This window comes from Pezoporus occidentalis, unplaced genomic scaffold (assembly GCF_034315485.1).
Source record: "Pezoporus occidentalis ecotype Australia unplaced genomic scaffold, CSIRO_AGI_Poc_V1 ctg250, whole genome shotgun sequence".
In the NCBI taxonomy this organism is placed as follows: domain Eukaryota; kingdom Metazoa; phylum Chordata; class Aves; order Psittaciformes; family Psittacidae; genus Pezoporus; species Pezoporus occidentalis.
Genome location: NW_026914395.1, coordinates 1,191,014 through 1,213,760, shown reverse-complemented (window position 1 = coordinate 1,213,760; position 22,747 = coordinate 1,191,014). Strand labels below are relative to the sequence as shown.

Here is a 22,747-nt window from a genome sequence, read left to right as displayed (position 1 = left end):
CCTCATTCCTGCTTTGCCCCATTCTGTCCTCTTCTCCTTCCCCTTCTTTTTTTCCCCCTCCTTCTTCCCTTTTCCCTGTTCTGCTTCCTGCTTCCTCACTCTTCCCATTTCCACCTTCTTCCCCATTCCTCCTTCTTCCCCTTCCTTCCCTCTCCCTTTCCTATTTCTTCCTTCTTCCCCTTTCCCCTCTTTTTCCTCTCCTTTTCCCCTTCCCCCCTTTTTCCCTCCCCGCTACCGACCTCTCCCATTGGGATGAACCCGCTTCTGATACCTCCCACCCTGCAGGCGGTGCTCCTCCACCGCGACCCCTCTACCCGCCTCTCTATGGTAATCCCAACCCTCGCCGGGCGCCTCTCTAGCCCGTCTCCTCTATGCGCTCTGCCCGGCCACGCGGCGCGCGTCTGTCCCGCCGCAGCCTCTGATTGGCTGAGGGAGGGGCGAAGGGGCGTGGCCAGCGGCAGTGGGTGAGCGGGGGTCGCTGCGCCGGGATGGGCCTTAACGGGGAACCGGGATACGGGAACCGCCGTTAACCCTTCACCGGGTCCGTTGTGCCCGTCGGGGGCCGAACCCGCGGGGAACTCGCGGGTTCGGCCCCCGAAGGCCGCAACGGGCCCGGTGCCGTCACCTAAATCGAGTGGGGGGCTCCGTTGCCGTGGCAACAGGCCTAGGTCCGCTCGTTGCGGCCTACTCCTGTACTCGAGCGAGGGCTCCGTTTCCGCGGCAGCGGGGATAGGCCGCACCGGAGCGGAGGGGACCCACACCCGGACCCCGGGCCCGATGGTTTCCAGATGTGGGTTGTGACGCCCGGGGAAGGGGGTGGACCCCGGCGGGGAGGGGAGGGCAGGGCCGGGGCCGGGCGGGGAGGAGGCACCGAGCGGGTTTTTCCTGTCCCCGCAGCCCCGGTGAGTCACGGGAGCGGCGGCGGCAGCAGCACCCCCCGTGTCCCCGGCGCACCCCGGACATGCGGCCGCTGCCAGGGAGGTGAGCGGGGCTGAGGGACCCCCGGGGCGGTCGGCACTTGCGGGGGCGGGGGGGGGGGGGGTATTTGGGCTGGGCCAGCGTTTGGGGGGGCGGTTGGAGGGCGCTGGGATGGGCTCGGGGCAGGTAAATGGGGAACGGGGCAGCGTTTGTGGGAGCCGGGGGGGGGGGGGGGCGTGGTTTACTGATGCATGGGGGTTACTGGGGGGTTACCGGGGGTAGGGACAGAGCGGGGTTCGCACGGGGTTTGGGGTCCCGGTGTCGTGGCACAGGCGGCCCGGGGCAGTGAACCAAGGGTGGCACCGGCACAGGGAGGGGTGCGGGATTGGGGCGGTGCTTTGGCACGTGGCCCCGGTGCAGGTGGACACGAGGGTTTGGCCCTAGGAGGTTGGCACCCGGCACAATGTGGCTGCTGTTCACATGGTGCCGCCAGCCTCAGAGCGCCCCAAAACACCTTTTTCCCCTCTCTCTGTCCCCCCAGGGGCTGACCCTGCCCGTGCCCAGCGAGTCCCGGTCCCAGTTTGGCCATGGCCTCGCAGCCGCAGCCCCTGCACCCGGCCCTGCCCTGCACCGCACCCGCGGGCACTGGGGGGCTGGCAGGCGGCAGCCCCGACACAGGTCAGTCCCCATGGGTGGGAGGAACCGGGGGGGGGGGTGTTGCTGTGCTGGGGAGCCCCCAGGGATGCCAGGCTGATGCTGGGGTCTGTTCCCAGCCAGGAGCATCCCATTGGCTCCCTTTGGCCATGGAGCTTCCCCAGCGTGGTGTTTCCTCATTGCCCCACAGGCACTGCCCGGCCCAAGCCCCCACTGCGGCCCAAGCCCCCACTGCGGCCCAAGCCGGTCGTGCCCACCAAGACCCCTCTGCCGCCACCGGGCCCGCGGCACCCGCGCCCTGAGCTGCCCTCGGCAGAGAAGATGAACCGCCTGGCTGGGCCCCAGCCCTACGGCACCGGCAGTGCGGGGGGGCCCCTCCGCCGGCCCTCCTTTACCATCAAGTCCCCCCATCAAGAGCCCCCCACTGAGAAGGGGCTGACCTCCCCTGCAGCAGCAGCTGGGGAGGCCATGGGAGCGACCCCCGGTGAGGAGTCCCCCCTGCCGCTGACCCCCTCCCGCAAGGGCCCGGCGCCCTTCAAGGTGACGCCGGTGCCAGTGGCCACCAAACCGGAGCGGTTCCCATGCACCACCGTGGAGCAGATCTTGGCCAAGATGGACACCAGGGAGGGCCCAGGGAGCCCCGACCGAGCCCGGCTCTGCCCCGACCCCTCCTTGCGCTTCGGCTCCAAGCCCTTCACCGCCTTTCGGAGGCGCCCCAGCGGGGAGGCAGAGAGAGCCACCCCCTGCGAGGCCCCCCAACCCGCGGTGGGTGAGCCGGGGCCGGGGGACGACGGACACCCCACAGCCGAGACGAGGTGAGGGGCTGGGGCGCGAGCTTGCGGGGCCGGGGGGCGTTGTTCCGCGTCATCCTGAGGACGGGAATAACGGAGCCGAGCTCCGGTGGCCACCGTGGGAAGGATGGGGCCACGCCGGCGGCTTGTGCCGACCACAGGAACGAGCTGTCCCGGTTGAGGAGCTGCCTGCGCGCCTTCGGGGGCCGGGCCTGGAGCCAGCCCGGCTCCCGCGGCTGGACAGCGCTGCCGGAGGCTGGGAATAACGGGGAGAGGGTCGCTCCCCTCGGGAATCGCTCCCTGTTTCCCGGGCGGCCTGTTCGGGCCGTGCCAGGGCGGCTCCGCTGCAGGATGTGCTGGGTGGGAGCCAGCGCTTGGCCCCGCTCCCGGAGCCGGGCATCTCCAGGGAGCAGGACCCGGCTATTTTAAACCCCGGTGTGAGAAACGGGCTCTCCCGGGACCGAGAATTCCCGGGAAACAGGAGCGGGGCCGATTACCCCCCCCTTTCCCCCCCGCGGTGGTTCGGTGTCGGGTCTGGCGCAGGCTGCGGGGCCTCCTGCGGGTCCCCAGCCCCATCCCGCAGCCGGGGGCAGGGGCGCAGGGGGGGAATTAACGCTCGTTCCCCGTTTGTCCGGCAGCGGCTCCCCCCCCGCCGGCCCGAGCAGCGCCGGGGCCCCCCGCGGACGCCGGAGGCCGCGCTCCCCCCCTGACGTGAGTTGTGGCCGCGCCCGCCCGGCCGCGGCGGCTCCGCTCTCTCCTTCGGGGCTCTCCTGTCTCCTCCGGGGCTCCCTCTCCGCGCGGTGCGTGTCTGCGGCCCTGCGCCGCCTGCTCGGGGGGGCGGTGCGAGGCGTGACTCACCGCGGGGGGGCGGCGGGGCAGGACCGGCCCCGGGGCTCCCGCCGGCCCCCGCCGGCCGGCACCACCCCGCGCGGGCAGCAGCGGGCAGGGTGATGCTGGCAAGGGGGTGCTGGGAGCCAGGGCTGGGTTTTCCTGCTCCTGCTTCAGTTCTTCCTCTCCATCTGCTGGGAAGGGGGGGGGTGTGCTCGGGGGGGGATCCGGCACGGCCGGGTCCTGCCAGACAGGGAGCATCTGGGTGCTGGGGGGAAGTGGGGCAGCTCCTGCCTCGAGGGAGTGGGGGGCAGACCCTCACCGGGCCTCGGGGCTGTGATTTGGGGGTGATACCCGGAGGCTCCTCTGGGTGACGTGCCCCCACCGCCTCTCTCCACAGCTCTCCTCTCCACAGTTGGGCCCCCCCGGCTCTCCCAGGCCCCCGTCCTGCCCAGTGCTGGCCCCGGGGGCTCCCTCCCAGCCCTGCACTGCAGCCCCCGGCTCCCCCCATGCCCCCCCCGAGCTCCTGGCCCCTGGCTCCCCCACACGGGCCCCCGGCTCCCCCGAATCACAGCCTCCAGCCAGGGTCTCGGCTGCCTCCATCCAGGCTCCAGGGGCTCCCTCCTCCACAGCTGAGCCTCAGCTCAGCATCTCCCGCTCCCCCGGCTCTCCCCACACGCCTGGAGAGGGGTCCCCCGATACAGCCACCCCCCCAGGCACCCCCGAGCTGCCCCTCAGGGCCATCAGCCCCCCCAGCACTCCCGAGCTGCCCCCCAGGGCCATCTATCCCCCCGGCTCTCCGGAGGCTGCTGTCCAGTACCCGGCCTCCCCCAGCCCACCCCCCGAGCCCCTGGGTAAAGTCTCTCGCCCCCCGGGCTCCCCTGAGGGACCCCATGACCCCCCAGTGTCCCCACTGTCCCCTGAGGGTCCCAACTTCAGCCCCGCTCCCCCCTGCAGGGACTCGGGGCTGCGGCGCTCATCGGAGGGGGTGCTGCAGCCCCCACCTGCGGGGCAGGGCCTGGGGGGGCTGGGGGGCTCGCTGGGTGCCCTGCCCCGGCCTGGGGACCCGCTGCCGGAGCCGGCCCTGGGCAGTGAGTCCGGCTGGAGCCTCTCCCAGTCCTTCGAGTGGACGTTCCCAGGACGGGGGGCCCGGCGGGTCCCATCCCCTCCCCGCTCCCCGATCCGGGAGACGGGTGACTCGGACGGGGAGGACCCGGCCCCCAGAGCCGCTGAGCCCGGCCCCCGCGGAGCAGAGGGGGCCCCGTGTCCGGGGGGCCCTGTGGCCCAGGCAGAGGCTGAGAGCTCGCCGGAGGAGGATGATGATGGGGAGGCAGAGCAGGACGTGACACTGTGCGTGACAGAGCCTGGCCAGGACCCAGCTGAGCCCGAGCCCCTCATCGAGGCCGCCCCACCGGCTCCGGCCCCACCGGCTCCAGCCACGGTGACCGGCTCGGTGTGGGCACCGGAGGGCGACTCTGAACTGAGCCTGCAGGGCCCCGGCGGGCCGGGCCAGGCCGGAGGGTCCCCAAGGAGCCGCGATGCGCCCGGTGACCCGGGCTGGCTGACGGAGCTGTTGGCATCGCCCGGAGGCCACACAGGACAGGGCACGGAGGTGAGAGACCCGCAGCTCCGCAGTGCAAGGGTTAACACGGCACCGTGTCAGTCTGGCGTGCGTGGCGCCTGGCTCCTGTACGTGGGTTGGGATGGGATGGGATGGGATGGGATGGGTCAGGATGGGTGGAGGCTGAGCTGAGCGTGCTGCAGGGAGAGCCGGGGTGCGGCCGCCGCGTGTGGGAGCCATGGCCGGCGAGTCGGGGCCCACGGCCACGCTGCGGCGGCTGCTGACCAACCTGGAGCTGCGGGAGCAGCTGCGGGATTGGCGGCGGGATGAGCCGGGCTGGGGAGGGCTCTGGGCAGGCACAACGGCCGTGAGTACCAGGGCAGCTGGCAGCTCCCGGTGGGAATGGGGCCCCGCGGGGCAGGGCGGGCGGGTGATGGGATCTGGGCTCTCTTCGGGATGGGCCCCTGCTTGTGCCCCGGGCACCCAAGGGGCCCTCCCTGTGGCTGCACCTCCCCAGCTTCTCTCTGCCGCTGAGCTGGGACTGAGACCCCCGCTTAGCCCCTATCCTGTCCCTGCCCAGGGCCTGCTCGGCTGGTCACGAAAGGACCTGAGCAGTGAATTCGGCATCGGCACCCCCCGCCCCGGCAGCACCTTCCGCTGGACCCGAGAGACAGACTGGCCCCGGGAGCCACAGCAGGACCAGGAGTTCGGGACCGAACAGAGCTGGGGCAGCACCGGGGCCGGGGAGCAGCCCTTCGGCACCAGCAGGAGCGACTGGGCCAGCAGCTGCCGAGGGACGGAGCTGCCAGGAGACGCGGGGCTGGGCCGCAGCGACTGGCACAAAGCCCCTGGCACTGGGGAGAGCTGCCGGCAGGAACAGGACTTCAGTGCCAGCAAACCCACGTGGGGCACCAGCTACGGCTTGGACAGCACTGGCAGCGGGGACGGGATCGGCTCCGGGAGCGCCGACTGGAGCAGCAGTTACAGTGTGGGGGGAGCCCAGCACCAGGATGAGGAGCTGAGCTCCAGGCAGCCCAGCTGGGCTGGCAAGTACAGCGCTGGGGATCCGGAGAGCCAGGACCAGGACATCACACCGGCCTGGGCTGGCCAGTACGGCTCCAGGGATCCAGAGATGAAGGACAGGGAGCTAAGCCCAGACTGGACCAGTAAATACAGCAGCAGGGGTGCTGGGACCATGGACAAGGATCTCACCCTGGGCTGGGCTGGCAGATCCAGCACTGGGGACGCTGGGGCTGCAGGCAGAGAGTTCAGCCCCAGCAGGACGGCCTGGGATAGCCAATACAGCAGCAGGGACATGGAGAGCCAGGACCGGGAGTTCAGCCCCAGCAGACCTGCTTGGACTGGTGAATGCAGCACCCAAGGCACGGAGAGCCAGGACAGGGAGTTCAGCTTCAGCAGGCCGGCGGAGGGTGATGGGTACAGCAGCAGGGACATGGAGAATCAGGACCGGGAATTCAGCCCCAGCAGACCGGCCTGGGAGGACAGATACAGCACCAGGGACATGGAGAGCCAGGACCAGGAGTTCAGCCCCAGCAGGCCTGCTTGGACCAGTGAATGCAGCACCAGGGACATGGAGGACCAGGCCTGGAAATTCTGCCCTGGCAGACCAGCCTGGGACAGCGAGTACAGCAGCAGGGACGTAGAGAACCAGGAGAGAGAGTTCAGCTCCAGCAGATCAGCCAAAGCTAGTGAGGGCAGCACCAGGGATGTAGAGAGCCAGGATGGGGAGTTCAAACCCAGCAGACCAGCCTGGGAGGACAGGTACAGCACCAGGGATGTGGAGAGCCTGGACCAGTTCAGTCCCAGCAGACTGGCTGAGCCTGATGGATACAGCACCAGGGACGTGGAGATGCAAGACAGGGAGTTCAGCCCTGCCAGACCAGCCAAAGCCAGTGAGCACAGCATCGGGGCCATGGAGACCTCAGACAGGGAGCTCAGCCCCAGCAGATTGGCTTGGGATGATCAACGCAGCACCAGGGATGTGGAGACTTGGGACGAGGAGCTCAGCCCTGGCAGACCAACCAAAGCCAGTGAGTGCAGCACCAGGGACATGGAGAGCCAGGACAGGGAGTTCAGCCTGGCCTGTGAGGACAGATACAGCACCAGGGACTTGGAGAGCCAGGACAGCGGGTTCAAACCCAACAAACCAACCTGGGATGATGAGCACAGCACCAGGGACATGGAGAGCCAGGAGCAGGAGCTCATCCCCAGCAGAGCAGCTGAGGCTGATGGATACAGGAGTAGGGACATGGAGAGCCAGGGCCTGGAGCTCAGCCCTGGCAGCCTGACCTGGGCCGGTGAGTGCAGCTCTGCAGACACCAGAGAGGAAGGGAGCGAGGTCAGGCCTGGCCACGACACCGACCAAACAGAGCCAGTGGATGCTGCTGCCGATGGGAGGGAGCTGCCCAGCTCCCACTGCCCCGATCCCCCATCCCAGGATCCTGGCTGTGGCAGCGCTGAGCACAGTGCCGCTGGCAGCAGGGACTGGGCTGAGGAGCCTGGAGCAGCCGAGCGCCACAGCCAGTTCAGCAGCATCAGCACAGAGCAGGACCTGGGTCCCTCCAGCGCCGCGGTGTCCACCGGTGGCTTCATGCCCTGGGCGGGTGTGATGGGAGCCCCAGGGTACCGGCACCATGATGACTCCTGCGGCACGTCGGGAGGAGCCGGCCTGCAGGAGCGCGGCTGCGGTGATGCAGAGGCCCAGCGCCGGGAATGGGCTGATGCGTTCAGCGCCCGCTGCGCCGCGCGGAGCCGGGACGTGGGCGAGCGGCACCTGGGAGGTGACACCAGCTCCAGGCACAGGTAGGGGGGTGCTGGTGGCGGCAGCGCGGCCCCTGGGAAGGCTCCGTCCCCTCGGGTGTCCTCACTGTGCTGTGGGGGGGCTCCCAGTGCCACAGCCCTGTGCTGGTGTCCTGCCCAAGCTCCGGCTCCTCCTGTGTCCCCGTAGCCCCCTGCCCCACAGCTGCAGCAGGAACATTTTGGGGAATGGATTTCACCTTGTCCTGGCAGGATCTGCCACTGTGAGCTGATCCGAGAGGGGACGATGCCTTCTGGGCATCTCCCTCTGACGTGGGGAGCTGTGTGCAAGGTGCTGATGTTCCTCTGGGCCCCCGGAACTGGCACAATTATCCCTGTGCCCTTATTGCTTCACTGGGATGTGGGAACCCTGATTCCAGGCAACTTACAGAGCTGGGGAATCCCAGATGATAAATTCCCTCAGGCTGCCTGAAAACAGGGATTGCAGGAAGTGGGAAGTGAAGTCCCATGGGCCAGGGGAAGGCTTCAGCCTGGCTGACTGTGTGGAGCGTGGGGAGCTCCCCTGGGAGCTGTGTGGTTTCCTACACCCTGGGTGCCTTGTGCTCCTGCTCCTGGTCACCCCGTGTCCCTCTGGTCCTGCTGGGGCTGGTGGCCCTCTTGGGGGTCTGACCCCTTTTTCTGTCCCAAGGAGGGGAGATCACCCTGGTCCCCTGTGAGCCTGGCAGCCTCCCTGCCCTCCTCAGGCCTTGGAAAGGGCTTTGGGAACTTCCCAGAGTTCCTCTTGGTGTGATGTCCTGGGAGAGAGGGAACAGGCCTGGACAGCCGGGTCCTGCCCTGCTCAGTGGGGCAGGGGAGGGTTTGTGCTGGAGCTGGAGGAACCCGAGGGTCTCATCTCTCCCAGCAGCAGCGTTGGTCTCTGGGACCCCAGCCTGCAGATGGGTGACCCCCCGGCCGTGGGGTCCCCCTGCACCGACCCGCCCAGCCCTGCAGAGGAGGAGAGGGACCCTCTGGAGCTGACCCCTGCCCCGCGGAGCCCTGGGGCCTCCTCTCCGCTGCCAGAGGCTGTTGGCGGGACCCCACTGGACACAGGGAGTGCAGCAGTCCCCGAGGACCACCCGGATGGCAAGAGACCTTCCAGCTGGGAGGAGAAGTGGCTCCCCATGGGCACCCCACATCCCGAGGCACCCCCGGACCTCACCGGGCAGGAATTCACCTTCCTGGAGGTGAGGGGGGTGGCAGCACCAGCCACGTGTATGGCCTTGGGGGTCCCTCACAGAGACTCTGCTCTGTGGATGGGGCTTCACCCTCCGGGCCTCCTGTCCCCGAGGGCCAGGCTGCGGATTCGGGGTCCCTGGTGCCATTGTGGGGCTCTGCGGGTGCCGGTGCTGGCGCTGACCCTTCCCCTGTGCCGCGCAGGACGCGGAGGTGCTGGACAGCCGCGTGTTCCGCAGCAAGGCCGAGCTGGGCCGGCAGCGCAGGCACCGGGCCCCAGCGCTGCGCCCCGCCGCCGGCCCGGAGGGGGACGCTTGGCTCTTCCGTGACTCCACCGGTGAGGCCCGAGGGGCGGGGGGCGGGCGGGGGCGGGCGGTGCTGAACTGACCCTGTCCGTGCGCAGAGCCCCGGCCGGCGGCGCCCGAGGACGAGGCGGCGGTGGAGCCCCGGAGCCGGCGGGCGGGCAGGGCCGGGAAGGTGCCGCTGTTCCCCAGCCTCAGCGCGGCCGCGCTCAAGGTGAGGGCTCCCCGGTGGTGGGGACCGGGGGAACGGAGGCGGGGAGCACCCGGAGCCCACCCGGACCTCCCTGTCTGCCCCCAGGCCAAGCTGAGGGGCCGGAACCGCTCGGCCGAGGAGGGGACCCCGCCGGGGGACAGCAAAGTGACCCCCCCCCGGGAGCCCCATGTGCAGCGCTCCAAGTCCTGCAAGATCCCCGGCCTGAGTGGGAAACCCCTGGTGCTGCCCCCCAAACCAGAGAGGTCCTCGGGGTGAGAGCCGGGGTGGCAGGTTTGGGGGGTGGTGTGCAGGTTTGGGAAGTACGTGCACCCACAAGCACTGCGGGTGCTGGGGGGATGCTGAAGGGTGGGGGTCGGGGTGGCTGTCACTCACTTTGGTGCTCCAGCAGGGGTTTGGGGGAGCCCTGAGGGTGGGTTTTGCAGAGGTGTGAGGGGGCTTGGGGGTGCCTGAGGGACCATGGGGGGTGCTGGGGCTCCTGAGGGGGTACCAGCAGTGATTTTGGGGCCCTCACACCGTGCCCACCCCTCCAGGTCCGAGGTCTCCCCCCCCCACTGGCTGCAAGCGCTGAAGCTGAAGAAGAAGAAACCTTGAGGGGGGTGAGTGCAGGAGCTGGGGGGACACTGGGGACAGACACTCCCCCCCCGACCCCTCCCCACACCCCTCCTGAGTTCCAGGGGTCTGGAGGGGAAGTGGCGGCATTGCAGGGGTAGGAGCGTGTCCCCATGTCCCTGGGTCCTTGCTGCCAGGAGGGGTGCCCCCCCCACGTCCCTCCTACACCAGCCGGGACCCCCCTCCCTAGCACTGGATCCCCTAGGGGTGCCTCACCCCCTCTTCCCGCTGTCTTTTCCAGGCTCCCCCTCGCCGGCCGCTGCCCCCGGATCAGGACACACACACACACACACATATCTATGCACTTTGTACCATGCTCGCAGGGTCCCTGACCCCCACCCCACACCTCATCCCCCTCCTCAGCCCCCCAGCTCCCCCCCCCCAAGCCGTGGGGTGGGCTGTGTCCCTCGCCCTGCTCCTGTGTCACCCCCGCACAACGAGCAGCAGGTCAGGATGTTGGTGCCACTTGAACAGGACAATAAAACTTCTCTGGTTGGGTCGGGGGGGCCTGGCTCTTCCCTCAGCGCCCCCCGGTGTCCCCTTGGGGGGTGTCCGCTTGCGGGGTGGCCCTGGGCTGCGGGGCCGCCTCTGCGGGCGCTGCCACCAGGAGGAGCTCCGTGCCCGCGCTGGGCCTGCCCAAGGCGGGGGGCTGCGCGGTGCTGCGACACCAAGATGGGGGTCCCCGGCCCCACGGCTGTGCGGGGGCTCCGGCTCCCATGGGGCAGCCCCCGCCCCACACCCGGCGATGGGGTCTGAGCCGGGGAACCTGGCGGCTGCTCCATGGGCTCGGCCTCCCCCTGGCAAAGCCTCGCTCCCCGAGCCCTGGGTCCATCCTGGAGCCGCGGCCAAGTCTCGGCTTCTTCCCCTCCACCGCTCCCGCGGGCCTGGCTCCCTGGAGCCGCTGCTGCGGGCGGTGCTCCCTGCTGCCCCGGCTCGTGGCGCTTCCCGTACCGGCGTTCGTGACCCGGTACCAGCCCGCAGGGGCAGCCCCGGCCGCTGCACGAACCACCCCGGGGGGGGGGGGGGTGTGACCGGGGCTCTGTGTCCCCCCCGCGCCGGCCTCGCCGGCGGCTCTTGTGCGGGGCCGGGAAGCGTTAAGTGCGCTCTGCGCTCCCCACCGGGACGGGAGGAACCGGGCTCGGTGTTAACGGCGAGCAGCTCCTTCGCGGCGGCACCGGGGGGGTCATTTCCCTGTTGTGGCCCGTTCTGCGGCTGAGGGGCCCCGGGAACGGCTCCCCCAGCGCCGGGGGGGGGGGTGTCAGGGCCCTTCTTCCTTCCTCAAACCTCGGCTTTTAACTTCAGCCCGCAGCCGCCGCAGCTCGCACCGCGGGTGATGGGGCCCGGCCAAGCTCATCCCGGTCCTCCGCAGGCGTCAGTGCCCGTTATCTCCTCAGTGCCCGTTATCAGCCGCCGGTGCTCCTTATCTCCGGTTATCTCCACCCCATCACCCCTGGTTTTCCCTGCCCGGCTGCTGCCGCTGGGTCCCCTTTGGGCGCTGCTTTGGTTCCTCCGAGGTCCCGCGCCCCCATTCCCCAGCCCCAGTCTCTCCCGCACCCCTCGGTTTCTATTCCCGGAGACCCCTTTGAGCTCCCCCCACTTTCCCGGGAAGCCGGGATCCGCGCTCCGCTCGGTTTCAGCCGTTCCCACTCCTGGTCCCCCCCCGTGCCCCCGTTCCAACACCAAACGGCGCCTCCGCGCTCCAGCCCCGGCTCCCCCCGGCTTTTCCCACCCCCCCGGGGCCCTCGTGGCTTTCACACTTCCCCTCCTGCCGCGTTCCCCCGGGGCTGTCCCCAGAGCTGGAACCGGGAGGGCTCAGTCCCGGTGGGGCAAGGCGGCTCCATGGGCGGTGGGAGCGCCCCTCCCGCTCCTGCCCGGGGGCGTTCGGTCCGGCCCAGCTGCAGCTGCTCCGGCTGCGGCACCGGGCAGCGGGTCCCGGAGCATCGGCAGCTCCCGACCTCCTCCGGTCCCGCGCACACGGGGGGGGCCGCTCCCCCCTCGGTTTCGGTGAACGCTCCCAGCGCCTCGGGCGGAGCCGGGAGCGTTTGCAGAGCGCCAAACGCCCAACACCAAACAAACACCAAACGCTCCCTGCAGCATCCAAACGCCAGAGGGTCCCAAATGCAAAACACCAAATGCAAACACCCCCTCCCGCACAGCACCCGGCCGCCAACCCCCAGTGTGGGACCTGGCGCGATACCCCGAAGCTGACCCCCCAGGTGCACGTTTGGGCTTCGCTGGTAGAGCCGGGTCCCCCACACCCCACCGGGGCTCCTTCCCCGCCCCGGTCCCCCCCCCCGGGTGCTGTTGGGGCGCCCGGAGCCGCGTTCTCTGCCCCCGGGGCCGGTGTTTGACACTTGGGTGCGAGCTGGAGCAGCCCCCAGGAAGGAGCCGGAGCGGGAGGGGGAGCTGTGAAATTTCCCACGGGGCTCCCCCCATCCGCCCCCCCCGCCCTTCCCATCCCATCCCATCCCGGAGGGCGGAGGAGGAGGAGGAGGAAGGGGAGGTAACGTGGGGGGGATGCGCTGGGCCGGGCTCAGAGGGCCGGAGGAGCTCGGTGAGCACGGGATGAGCTGAGCCCACCCAGCCCAGGCCGGCGGCATGGAGGAGGCGACGGAGGCCTATGCCTATGGGGACAACGACACAGAGTGCGAGTACGAGGAGTGGGGCCCCTCGCTGGCGCTGCTGCCCACCATCTACCTGCTGGTGTTCCTGCTGGGCACGGTGGGCAACGGGCTGGTGCTCTGGACCGTCTTCAAGGGCGGGCAGGACCGGCGGCGCTCGGCAGACACCTTCATCGCCAACCTGGCCGCCGCCGACCTCACCTTCGTGGCCACGCTGCCGCTGTGGGCTGCCTACGCCTGGCTGGGCTACCACTGGCCCTTCGGCACGGCCGCCTGCAAGGTCAGCAGCTACCTGGTGTTCGTCAACATGTACGCCAGCGTCTTCTGCCTGACGGGGCTGAGCTTCGACCGCTACCTGGCCATCGTGCGGCCGCTGGCCACGGCCAAGCTGCGCTCCCGGGTCAGCGGGCTCGTGGCCACCGTGGCCCTGTGGGTGCTGGCGGCGCTGCTGGCGCTGCCTGCCCTGGTGCTGCGGCGCGCGGCCGCGCTCGGTGGGGACACCAGGATCACCTGCTACATGGACTACGGGGGCCTGGCGGCGCCGGGCACCGAGGGGGCCTGGGAGGTGGGTCTGGGGCTCTCCTCCACCGCGCTCGGCTTCGTGGCCCCCTTCGCCGTCATGCTGACCTGCTACTTCTTCATCGCCCGCACCGTGGCCAGCCACTTCCACCGGGAGCGCGCCGAGGGGCCCCGCAAGCGCAAGCGCCTCCTCACCATCATCACGGTGCTGGTGGCCGCCTTCGGGGGCTGCTGGCTGCCCTTCCACCTGGTGAAGACCCTGTACGTGCTGATGGACCTGGGCGTGCTGCCCTGGTCCTGCGGCCTCCACACCTTCCTCAGCAACCTGCACCCCTACTGCTCCGGCATCGCCTACATCAACAGCTGCCTCAACCCCTTCCTCTACGCCTTCTTCGACCCCCGGTTCCGCCGTGCCTGCGCCGCGCTCCTGTGCTGCCGCCCCCCCGGGCCCGGCACCGAGCGCTCCGGCAGCTACTCCTCGGGGCAAGGGGGCAAGGGGGCGGCGGCGCCGGGGGGCAAACTGGACCCCGCCACCCAGGAGACGCTGTTCCGTGCCTGAGCCCGCCCCGGTGCCCCCCGAGCTGGTCTCCTTGGGGGGACCCCACCGCCTCCTCCTGCCCCGGAGCCTGGCTTGCTCTGGGGTCCTGCTGCTGGGAAGGGAAAGCTGCGGCAGGGGCTGGGCAGAGCCCCCGGGGGGCTCAGGCAGCGGCGCCCTCAGCCCTCCCCCCCCCCCCCAGCACCCGCCGGGCTCGGGATTTTGTGACAAATAAATGGATTTTGGTTAAAAAAGGAGCAGGGTGTTTGTGCGGATCGATGGGGAGTGGGGTCGGGGGTGGCGGGGGGAGCAGCGTTGGGGGGTGGCTGGGTTGTACGGTCTGGGGGGGGGAGGTTGTGGGGGGGTGTGTGCACCATGGAGTGCCCCTGTGTGTGTGTGTGTGCACCGTGGGATGTCCCTGTGTGTGTGTGTGTGTGTGTGTGCACCAGGGGTGTCCCTGTGTGTGTGTGTGTGCACCAGGGGTGCCCCTGTGTGTCTGTGTGTGTGCACCAGGGGTGCCCCTGTGTGTGTGTGCACCAGGGGTGTCCCTGTGTGTGTGTGTGTGCACCGTGGGGTGTCCCTGTGTGTGTGTGTGTGCACCGTGGGATGTCCCTGTGTGTGTGTGTGTGTGCACCGTGGGGTGTCCCTGTGTGTGTGTGTGTGCACCAGGGGGTGTCCCTGTGTGTGTGTGTGTGTGCACTGTGGGGTGTCCCTGTGTGTGTGTGTGTGCACCGTGGGGTGTCCCTGTGTGTGTGTGTGTGCACCGTGGGATGTCCCTGTGTGTGTGTGTGTGTGCACCAGGGGTGACCCTGTGTGTGTGTGTGTGCACCGTGGGATGTCCCTGTGTGTGTGTGTGTGTGTGTGCACCAGGGGTGACCCTGTGTGCGTGTGTGTGTGCACCAGGGGTGACCCTGTGTGCGTGTGTGTGTGCACCAGGGGTGTCCCTGTGTGTGTGTGCACCAGGGGTGTCCCTGTGTGTGTGTGTGTGCACCGTGGGGTGTCCCTGTGTGTGTGTGTGTGTGCACCGTGGGATGTCCCTGTGTGTGTGTGTGTGCACCAGGGGTATCCCTGTGTGTGTGTGTGTGTGCACCAGGGGTGCCCCTGTGTGTCTGTGTGTGTGCACCAGGGGTGCCCCTGTGTGTGTGTGTGTGTGTGTGCACCGTGGGGTGTCCCTGTGTGTGTGTGTGTGCACCGTGGGGTGTCCCTGTGTGTGTGTGTGTGCACCAGGGGTGTCCCTGTGTGTGTGTGTGTGTGCACCAGGGGTGACCCTGTGTGCGTGTGTGTGTGCACCAGGGGTGTCCCTGTGTGTGTGTGTGTGCACTGTGGGGTGTCCCTGTGTGTGTGTGTGTGTGCACCGTGGGATGTCCCTGTGTGTGTGTGTGTGCACCAGGGGTGTCCCTGTGTGTGTGTGTGTGTGCACCAGGGGTGCCCCTGTGTGTCTGTGTGTGTGCACCAGGGGTGCCCCTGTGTGTGTGTGTGTGTGTGTGCACCGTGGGGTGTCCCTCTGTGTGTGTGTGTGTGTGTACCAGGGGTGCCCCTGTGTGTGTGTGTGTGCACCAGGGGTGTCCCTGTGTGTGTGTGTGTGCACCAGGGGTGTCCCTGTGTGTGTGTGTGTGTGCACCAGGGGTGACCCTGTGTGCGTGTGTGTGTGCACCAGGGGTGCCCCTGTGTGTCTGTGTGTGTGTGTGTGCACCATGGAGTGCCCCTGTGTGTCTGTGTGTGTGCACCAGGGGTGTCCCTGTGTGTGTGCACCGTGGGATGTCCCTGTGTGTGTGTGTGTGCACCAGGGGTGCCCCTGTGTGTCTGTGTGTGTGCACCAGGGGTGCCCCTGTGTGTGTGTGTGTGCACCAGGGGTGCCCCTGTGTGTGTGTGTGTGTGCACCAGGGGTGCCCCTGTGTGTGTGTGTGTGCACCGTGGGGTGTCCCTGTGTGTGTGTGTGTGCACCAGGGGTGTCCCTGTGTGTGTGTGTGTGCACCAGGGGTGTCCCTGTGTGTGTGTGTGTGCACCAGGGGTGCCCCTGTGTGTGTGTGTGTGCACCAGGGGTGCCCCTGTGTGTGTGTGTGTGCACCGTGGGGTGTCCCTGTGTGTGTGTGTGTGCACCAGGGGTGTCCCTGTGTGTGTGTGTGTGCACCAGGGGTGTCCCTGTGTGTGTGTGTGTGCACCGTGGGGTGTCCCTGTGTGTGTGTGTGTGCACCAGGGGTGTCCCTGTGTGTGTGTGTGTGTGTGTGCACCGTGGGATGTCCCTGTGTCTGTGTGTGTGCACCAGGGGTGTCCCTGTGTGTGTGTGTGTGCACCAGGGGTGCCCCTCTGTGTGTGTGTGTGCACCAGGGGTGCCCCTGTGTGTCTGTGTGTGTGCACCAGGGGTGTCCCTGTGTGTGTGTGTGTGCACCAGGGGTGCCCCTCTGTGTGTGTGTGTGCACCAGGGGTGCCCCTGTGTGTGTGTGCACCAGGGGTGCCCCTGTGTGTGTGTGTGTGCACCGTGGGATGTCCCTGTGTCTGTATGTGTGCACCAGGGGTGTCCCTGTGTGTGTGTGTGTGTGTGCACCAGGGGTGCCCCTGTGTGTGTGTGTGTGCACCAGGGGTGCCCCTCTGTGTGTGTGTGTGCACCAGGGGTGTCCCTGTGTGTGTGTGTGTACCGGGGGGGTCTCTACACCCCACAGCTGCTGTGTTCCCTCCTGGGTACCCCCTGGCTCCCCTCAGCCCCCTTTGGGCTCAACCCCTGGTCACGCTCTCCCGGTCTCTTCCCCAGCTCAGCTGGGAAATGGGACAATTCCCATCCCTGCTCTGCAGCACCGCAGGCACCGGGACGTGGATGTTTTAACCCCCTGAGGGGTCCCCGTGGGGGGTCCCAGCCGCCCCCCAGCCCTGATTGCATCAGGAGGCCCTGTGCCACCGAATCCCATTTTCAGGATTTTCAGCTCCTTATCTGAGGCCAGCCCCAGCCCCGGGTGATTCACCCTGCGCCTGATGGGATTAAACACCACGAACACAGGGATGGGGCTGAGGAGATGGGACAAGGGGTGGGATGAGGGACGATGGGGCAAGGGATGGGATGCAGGACTGCTCGGGTTTGGGGGAAGGGGGCTTGGGCAGGACAAGGCCCCCCCCCCCCCAAGCCGGGATTTTGATGAGCCACCAAATGGCTCCTGTCCCATTTCCCTCCCGGCCCCCGCGGCTTCCTGAGGCTTCGCTCTAAATAAATCTTGCCCCTATTTGTTATTTACATCCTTCATTTACTCGTGATGAACTATCCTGTCCCTCAGCCTTTGTTCCCGCTTGGAAAGGATGCGGGATGATTACTGGGCTCCTTGGGCAGCTTCCCGTCGGGGGGGGGGGGGCTGCCTCAGCCTTCCCCTTGCCACCACCTCGCTATGGAGCCAGCCTGGCCAGAGCCACCGCGGGGGTCTTTGGTTTGACCAAGTGAATGGGGGGAGCCACGGGGGATCTTTGCCGGGGGGGGGTGGGGGGGGGATTTGGGGGAAAGCTGCATCAGGGGCACATCCCGAAGGGGAATTTGGAGGGAGGGAGAAGTGCGTTTGCACACCGGAGAGACCCCTGATAGTGCTCACCCGTGTGTCCATCCATCAACCCGTCTGTCCATCCATCAACCCAGCCAGCCCTCCCTATCTCCCTCCCTCCTTCATTCCTCCTTCCCTGTCTCCATTCCTCCATCCAGGCATCCCTCCCTCCCTCCCTCCCTCCCTCCTTCATTCCTCCTTCCCTGTCTCCATTCCTCCATCCAGGCATCCCTCCCTCCCTCCCTCCCTCCCTCCCTCCCTCCCTCCCTCCCTCTCTGCCTTTATCCCTCCCTCTTTCCCTCCATCCTCCCTCTATCCTTCTATCCATCCCTGCCTCCGTAATTCCCTCCTCCCTTCCCACCCCCCCCATCCTTCCACCCTTCCACCCCTCATCCCGTCCATCCCACCCCAACCCCACATATCGCAGCACTCAGGGAGCTGATGGGCCCCTGTGTTTTGAGGGGGGGGGGCTCTGAGGGCCGTTTCCTCCCCGGTGGGCACGGAAACGGCCGCGGGCTCCGCGCCAGCGGAGACGGGAGCTCAGACTTTCTATCCGCCTCTTGGAGATTTCCCTTTCCCTTCCAGGAGGGAAACGTTCCCTGAGGAGTCCCCGGGGGGATGCGGGGATACTTTGGAATAAACACAAGGCCGGGGCCGGGGGGGGAAGGGGCGGCGGGGCCCGGACCACCCGTCGGAAGGAGATAAGGAAGGTGTTGTCTTCCTGCAGCAGCGGGCGAGGAAAGATGAGGAGCGGAGATAGGGGGCAGAGGCGAGGAGCAGGGCCGGGGGGATGGGGACGGGGAGCATCCTTGGGAAGCCTTGGGAATGCGGAGGAGCTGGGGGTGCGCTGCCGCGAGCAATCTGGGCACCCCCAGCCCCAAACAGGGGCTGATGCTTCTGCTCCTGCATCTGGGGATGCTCCCGGCTGGAAGAGCGGAGCTTGTTCCTTGCAGGGAGCTTGGGCTGGAGCTGACGGTGTGCGCCGTGGGGGGGGCGCGGGGATGGGGACGGGGACAGGACCCAGCTCCCCGCCGGCACCAAACGGCCAAGCGGGGGGTGCCCCCGGGAGCCCCTTTGAAGCAGCTCCTGCTCAGCCCCGCTCCGGTGCTTCACACCTCCCGCCCCAGCAAACGGAGCGGCCCCCCCCCCGCGCCCCGCACCGGCGGCTCCGGCCCCGCTTCGTGCCCGGGTTCGCCTGTGACAGAGCCCACGGCCAGGAATGGGCGAGAAAACAACGGGGGGAGGGCGCTGGTGTTTGCCCCGGTGGGACCCGACCCCAGATTTGCCCCCAACAGCCCCTTGGGGCCGATTGTCCCCGTGTTTGGGGAAGGAAAAGCTCCAGGTTGTTGTGGGAGGCGCCGGGGACGGGGACGGGGGAGAGCTCAGGGTACAGACGGGGGGGGGGGGGGGAGGGGAAGAGATAAAATTGGGTCTAAAAGGGGACAAAGTTTGGGGGTTTCTCTCCTCCAGAGGTCCAAGCGCGTTCAGCCAAGGGACGAGCTGCAGAGCGGGACCCCCGGGCTCCGGTGTCCCCACAGCCCTACGGCACCCTCTGGGGCTGGGGCAGGTGGAGGGAGGATGGGGAAAAGGGGTGGGAAAATGTGGGAGGGAGCCGAGGTTTGGGATGGCAGGTGGGGATGGAGTATGTGGGTGGGTGGGTGGGTGGGTGGATGGATGGATGGATGGATGGATGGATGGATGGATGGATGGATGGATGGATGGACAGAGGGATGGATGGATGGATGGATGGATGGATGGATGGATGGATGGATGGATGGATGGATGGATGGATGGATGGACAGAGGGATGGATGGATGGATGGATGGATGGATGGATGGATGGATGGATGGATGGATGATAAATGGATGGGTGGATGGTGGGAGGCCATATGGATGGATGGACAGCTGGAGTGCCGGGCTGGTGGCCATCAGGACAGCAGGGTGACATCTGCAGTGGGCTGCTGCCTGCAGCAGTTTGGGGGTGCTGGGGGCTCACAGCAGGGCAGGCGGTGCTGCCAGCCCCCCATGAGCCCCTCGAGCGGGGCTGCCATCAGTGGCATTGCCCATCCCGCTCCATGGGGCTGTCTGGAACACCCCACGGCTCCAGCGTCCCCCAGCCCGCTCGGCACCGGCCGGGAGGGCCCCGGGGACACGGCGGGGACACGGAGGTGACACGGGGGTGACCTGGCTGCCGGCAGCTGGGCCCCGCTGGGACCAGGGGATGCTGCCGGAGGAATAACAGGAAGCGCCGGGAAGGGAAAACACGGCTGATGCCTTCTGCAGGCTGCGGGACGGCGCCCCTGAGGCCCCGAGCCCCCCCCCCGCGTGTAACCGCTGCACACGCGTGTCACTGCCGCACACGCGTGTCCCGGCGCTGAGCCGGGCTGCGCTGATGCTCTTTATTGTTGAGGTTCGGCTCTGAAAAAGTGCTGCCGGTTACAAAAGTCCACGGTTATAAAATGTGCTCGTACAAAGACCGGGGGGGTTCGGCCTCCCCCGTCCTCCCCCCGCACCCACCGGAGCGTGGAGAGGAGGGAAAGGAGGAGGGAAGAGGAGAGAGGAGGAGAAAACAAGAAATAAAATAAAATAAATAAAATCAAATAAAATAAGATAAGATAAAATAAAATAAAATGTCAATAAGATGCAAAGAACAAAAAAGGAAAGGAAAGGAAAGAAAGGAAAGGAAAGGAAAGGGAAGGAGAAAGGAAAGGAGAAAAGAGAAAAAAGAAAAGAAAAGAAAAGAAAAGAAAAGAAAAAAGAAAAAAGAAAAGAAAAGAGAAAAGAAAAAAAGAAAAGAAAAGAAAAGAAAAGAAAGGAAAAGAAAAGAAAAGAAAAGAAAAGAAAAGAAAAGAAAAGAAAAGAAAAGAAAAGAAAAACGAAAAGGATAAAGAGATAGAAAAGCAGTAAGAGAAAAAGAACCAGAAACAAGAGGACACGAGGAACAGGGTGATGGTGAGGGCAGGGCAGAAGCGGGAGGACGGGGCAGGGCAGGAGGTTGCCGCGCCGGGGGGACACCCGTGGGGCCGGCACCCGGACACCGGCAGAACCCGGCGCCCACCGCAGGTCCCCGCTCCCCGCAGCGGCTCCGGGAGCAGCGCCCGCCCTTTGTCTTTGGGGCGCAGCCGCGGGCCTGGCTGTGGGGCGGGCGCGGGGAGCTGTGCGGGGGGCTCCCCGCTGCCCCCCGAGCTGCCGGCGGGGCCGGGCCGTGTCCGCGGGCTCCAGCGGGTGTTGGGGGTGCCAAAAACAGAGAAATCAAGGAAATAAAGGAAAAATGTGCCGGGCCCAGAGCGGAATGGGGGGGGGTGGGGGTGGGGTGTGTCCCTCCTCCGGCACCGCGCTCGGGGTCCCGCCTCCCCATGGGTGCTTCCCCGCAGCCCAGCGTGGCCCATCGCAGATCCCCGTGACCCCCGGGTGGGCACAGGACCCGGGGAGGGGTCTGCCCCGGAGCGGCACCGCAGGGACATCGCAGCCTCCTGCGGGGGGGGCACCGCTTCGCCTGGGTCCCCCCTTTCCTCCTGTCTTTGGGGGGCTTGGTCTGGTTTGAAGCTGCACCCACGTCCCACCCCTCTCACGGGCAGCCCCGCGGGAGGCGCTGAGGCCCCCCCGGCCCCCTCCCGGCCTCCTGTGCTGGGAACTGCGGTCCCCTCCCCGCAGCCGCAGGCGGGGACGAGGCGCCGCGGTCCCGCAGCCGCCGCGCGGAGCCCAGGGCCCGGTTTGGCACCGAACCTGCGCGAAACTTCGGAACAGAAAGGCGAGGACCGGGGGATGCTCCCGCCTGGGACGCCGCGGGCACGGCGCCCCCGGTGCTGTCCCGGCACGGCCCGGTGCCACCGGCAGGGCGCCGGCGTCCCCCGGGAGCGGCAGTGCTGAGCTGGGTGATGGCTCCAGGTCCTGGGGCCAGGCTGGAGAGCATGGGCAGGATTCGGGGGGCCTCCACTGATGATGCTTTTGGGCTGGAAGCAGGGGTTTCCTTGGATGTCCCCCATGGAGGGTGGTTGGTGTCCCCCAAGGCACACACCACTTCTGGGGTCTCTCTCCCAAGCAGGGGGGCTGCTCCCCAGTCACAGCCCCTGGTCCCACTGCCTGGCACGGTGTGGAGGCTTCCATGGGACCCCCAAGGACCCTGTGCCGCTGCCTTCACCGGCCCTGGGTAGCGGGGACAGCAGAGTCCAAGCTCAGGGTGCTGGGGGGGGTCAATCCTGGGGGGTGCCCACCGGGACAAAACCTCCCCATACTGGGGTAGAACGAAGAGGAGGTGTCCCCTGGTCCCCCGCCACCGCCAGGCCAGCGTCTTGAGGCCACCCCGGCGCGGGGGGCAGCGGGAGGGGACAAGGACAAGGCACAGTCCGGGGTCCCGGCGGGGTCAGGGGGACGTCGGCGGTACCTAAACGTCCTCGTCCTCGCTGGCCTTGCTCCAGCGGTGGCAGCAGTTGGCGGTGATGCCCAGCAGGAAGTTGGTGGCCACCGAGGCGATGGAGACGACGAAGCCGACGAAGGCGATGAAGAGATAATCATCCAGCGTGAGCGTGAGGTGGCAGGCCTGGAAGCTCTCGTCCGTCAGCGAGAGCAGGGGGGCTCCCGCCACCTCAGGGGGGGCCCGGCACTCGGCCAGCTGCGACTCTGAGGGGGGGGACACACATCAGGACCGCGCCGGGCTCCCCCCACCCCGGTGCATGGGGCAGGAGCGGGGACGCGCGGGCACCTACCGGCAGCGCAGCGCTGGATGCGTCCCCGCAGCCACTTGAGGAAGGGCTCCATGGCACAGCCGCACACCCAGGGGTTGCCCCCCAGGCGCAGGGCCACCAGCCCGGGCAGCCCCTCCAGCGCCTCCAGGCTGAGCGCCGGCAGCGCCCCGAAGCTGAGGTCCAGCTCCCGCAGCTGCGCCAGCCCGCGGAAGGCGTCGGGGTGGACGCGGCGCAGCCCCGGGTTGTGGCTGAGGTCGAGGCGCAGGAGCCCGCTGGCCTCCAGGAACATGTCCGCCGGCACCAGGCTGAAGTTGTTGTAGCTGAGGTCGAGGTGCGCCAGGCGCCGGGCGCCCAGGAAGAGCCCGGCCGGCAGCGCCGCCAGGGAGTTGTTGCGCAGGTCGAGGGCTCGCAGCTGCCCGTAGCAGGACAGGTACCCCGGGGGGATGCTGGCGATGCGGTTGTGCGCCAGGCTCAGGTTCCCGGTGTCCAGCGGCAGCTCCGGCGGCACCGAGAAGAGGCGCTGCCCGCTGCAGTCCACCGCCTGCCCGCGGCACGTGCAAAGCACCGGGCAGCCCGCCCCGGCGCCCGCCGCCACCGCCGCCGCCGCCGCCGCCACCAGCCAGGGGCCCAGCAGCATGGCGGGGCGGCGGCGAGACACAGCCCGGCGGGCGCCGGCGAGGCCCGGGCCCTCACGGGGCGGCGGGAGCCATCCCGGCACCGGGAGGGGGCCGCTCACGCCGAGAGCCGCCGGCGGCGGGGAGCAGGGCCGGGCGCTCACAGCGATGCTCCGGCCATGCCGGCCGCATCCGGGGGGCACGGCGGGCTGCGGGCCCCGGGGCGGGCCTTGTCCGGCCGGTTACGCTGCCTGCGAGGAAGAGGGGCTGGAAGAAGCCGGGGGCCGCGGCCCCGGCAGCCCTCGGGGCACCTGCAGCCTCCCCGTGCCCCCCATGCCGGGGCCACCCGCTCCTCCAACCCCCCCTCCCCCGGGGGTTTCAGCCAAAGC

At 68.2% G+C, this 22,747-nt stretch overlaps 3 protein-coding genes across 4 annotated transcripts; 2 read left to right on the top strand and 1 right to left on the bottom strand.

Moving 5' to 3' along the window:
- Positions 1-422: 422 nt before the first annotated feature.
- On the top strand, positions 423-10,367 carry TNKS1BP1 (tankyrase 1 binding protein 1). Of its 2 annotated transcripts, XM_062623372.1 has the most exons (13): positions 423-464; positions 898-981; positions 1,460-1,596; positions 1,763-2,387; positions 3,002-3,074; positions 3,592-4,803; positions 5,333-7,575; positions 8,432-8,753; positions 8,947-9,079; positions 9,146-9,258; positions 9,343-9,509; positions 9,789-9,854; positions 10,109-10,367. In XM_062623372.1, the coding sequence occupies exons 3-12, from the start codon at positions 1,506-1,508 to the stop codon at positions 9,847-9,849; spliced, it is 5,040 nt and encodes a 1,679-aa protein (XP_062479356.1). In that variant the 5' UTR covers positions 423-464; positions 898-981; positions 1,460-1,505; the 3' UTR covers positions 9,850-9,854; positions 10,109-10,367. The 2 variants fall into 2 exon arrangements, with proteins under 2 accessions (XP_062479356.1, XP_062479357.1); XM_062623373.1 differs by lacking the exon at positions 423-464 and having other exon boundaries at positions 851-981; positions 8,435-8,753.
- Positions 10,368-12,138: 1,771 nt separating this feature from the next.
- APLNR (apelin receptor) lies at positions 12,139-13,799 on the top strand. Its single transcript, XM_062623371.1, has one exon. It carries the CDS (start codon positions 12,466-12,468, stop codon positions 13,564-13,566), a length of 1,101 nt encoding a protein of 366 aa, XP_062479355.1. The 5' UTR covers positions 12,139-12,465; the 3' UTR covers positions 13,567-13,799.
- A 6,850-nt stretch (positions 13,800-20,649) lies between these two features.
- On the bottom strand, positions 20,650-22,405 carry LRRC55 (leucine rich repeat containing 55). Its single transcript, XM_062623370.1, has 3 exons — positions 21,766-22,405; positions 21,444-21,679; positions 20,650-21,205 (listed from the first exon to the last, which is right to left on the bottom strand). Exons 1-2 carry the CDS (start codon positions 22,379-22,381, stop codon positions 21,444-21,446), a joined length of 852 nt encoding a protein of 283 aa, XP_062479354.1. The 5' UTR covers positions 22,382-22,405; the 3' UTR covers positions 20,650-21,205.
- Positions 22,406-22,747: the final 342 nt, after the last annotated feature.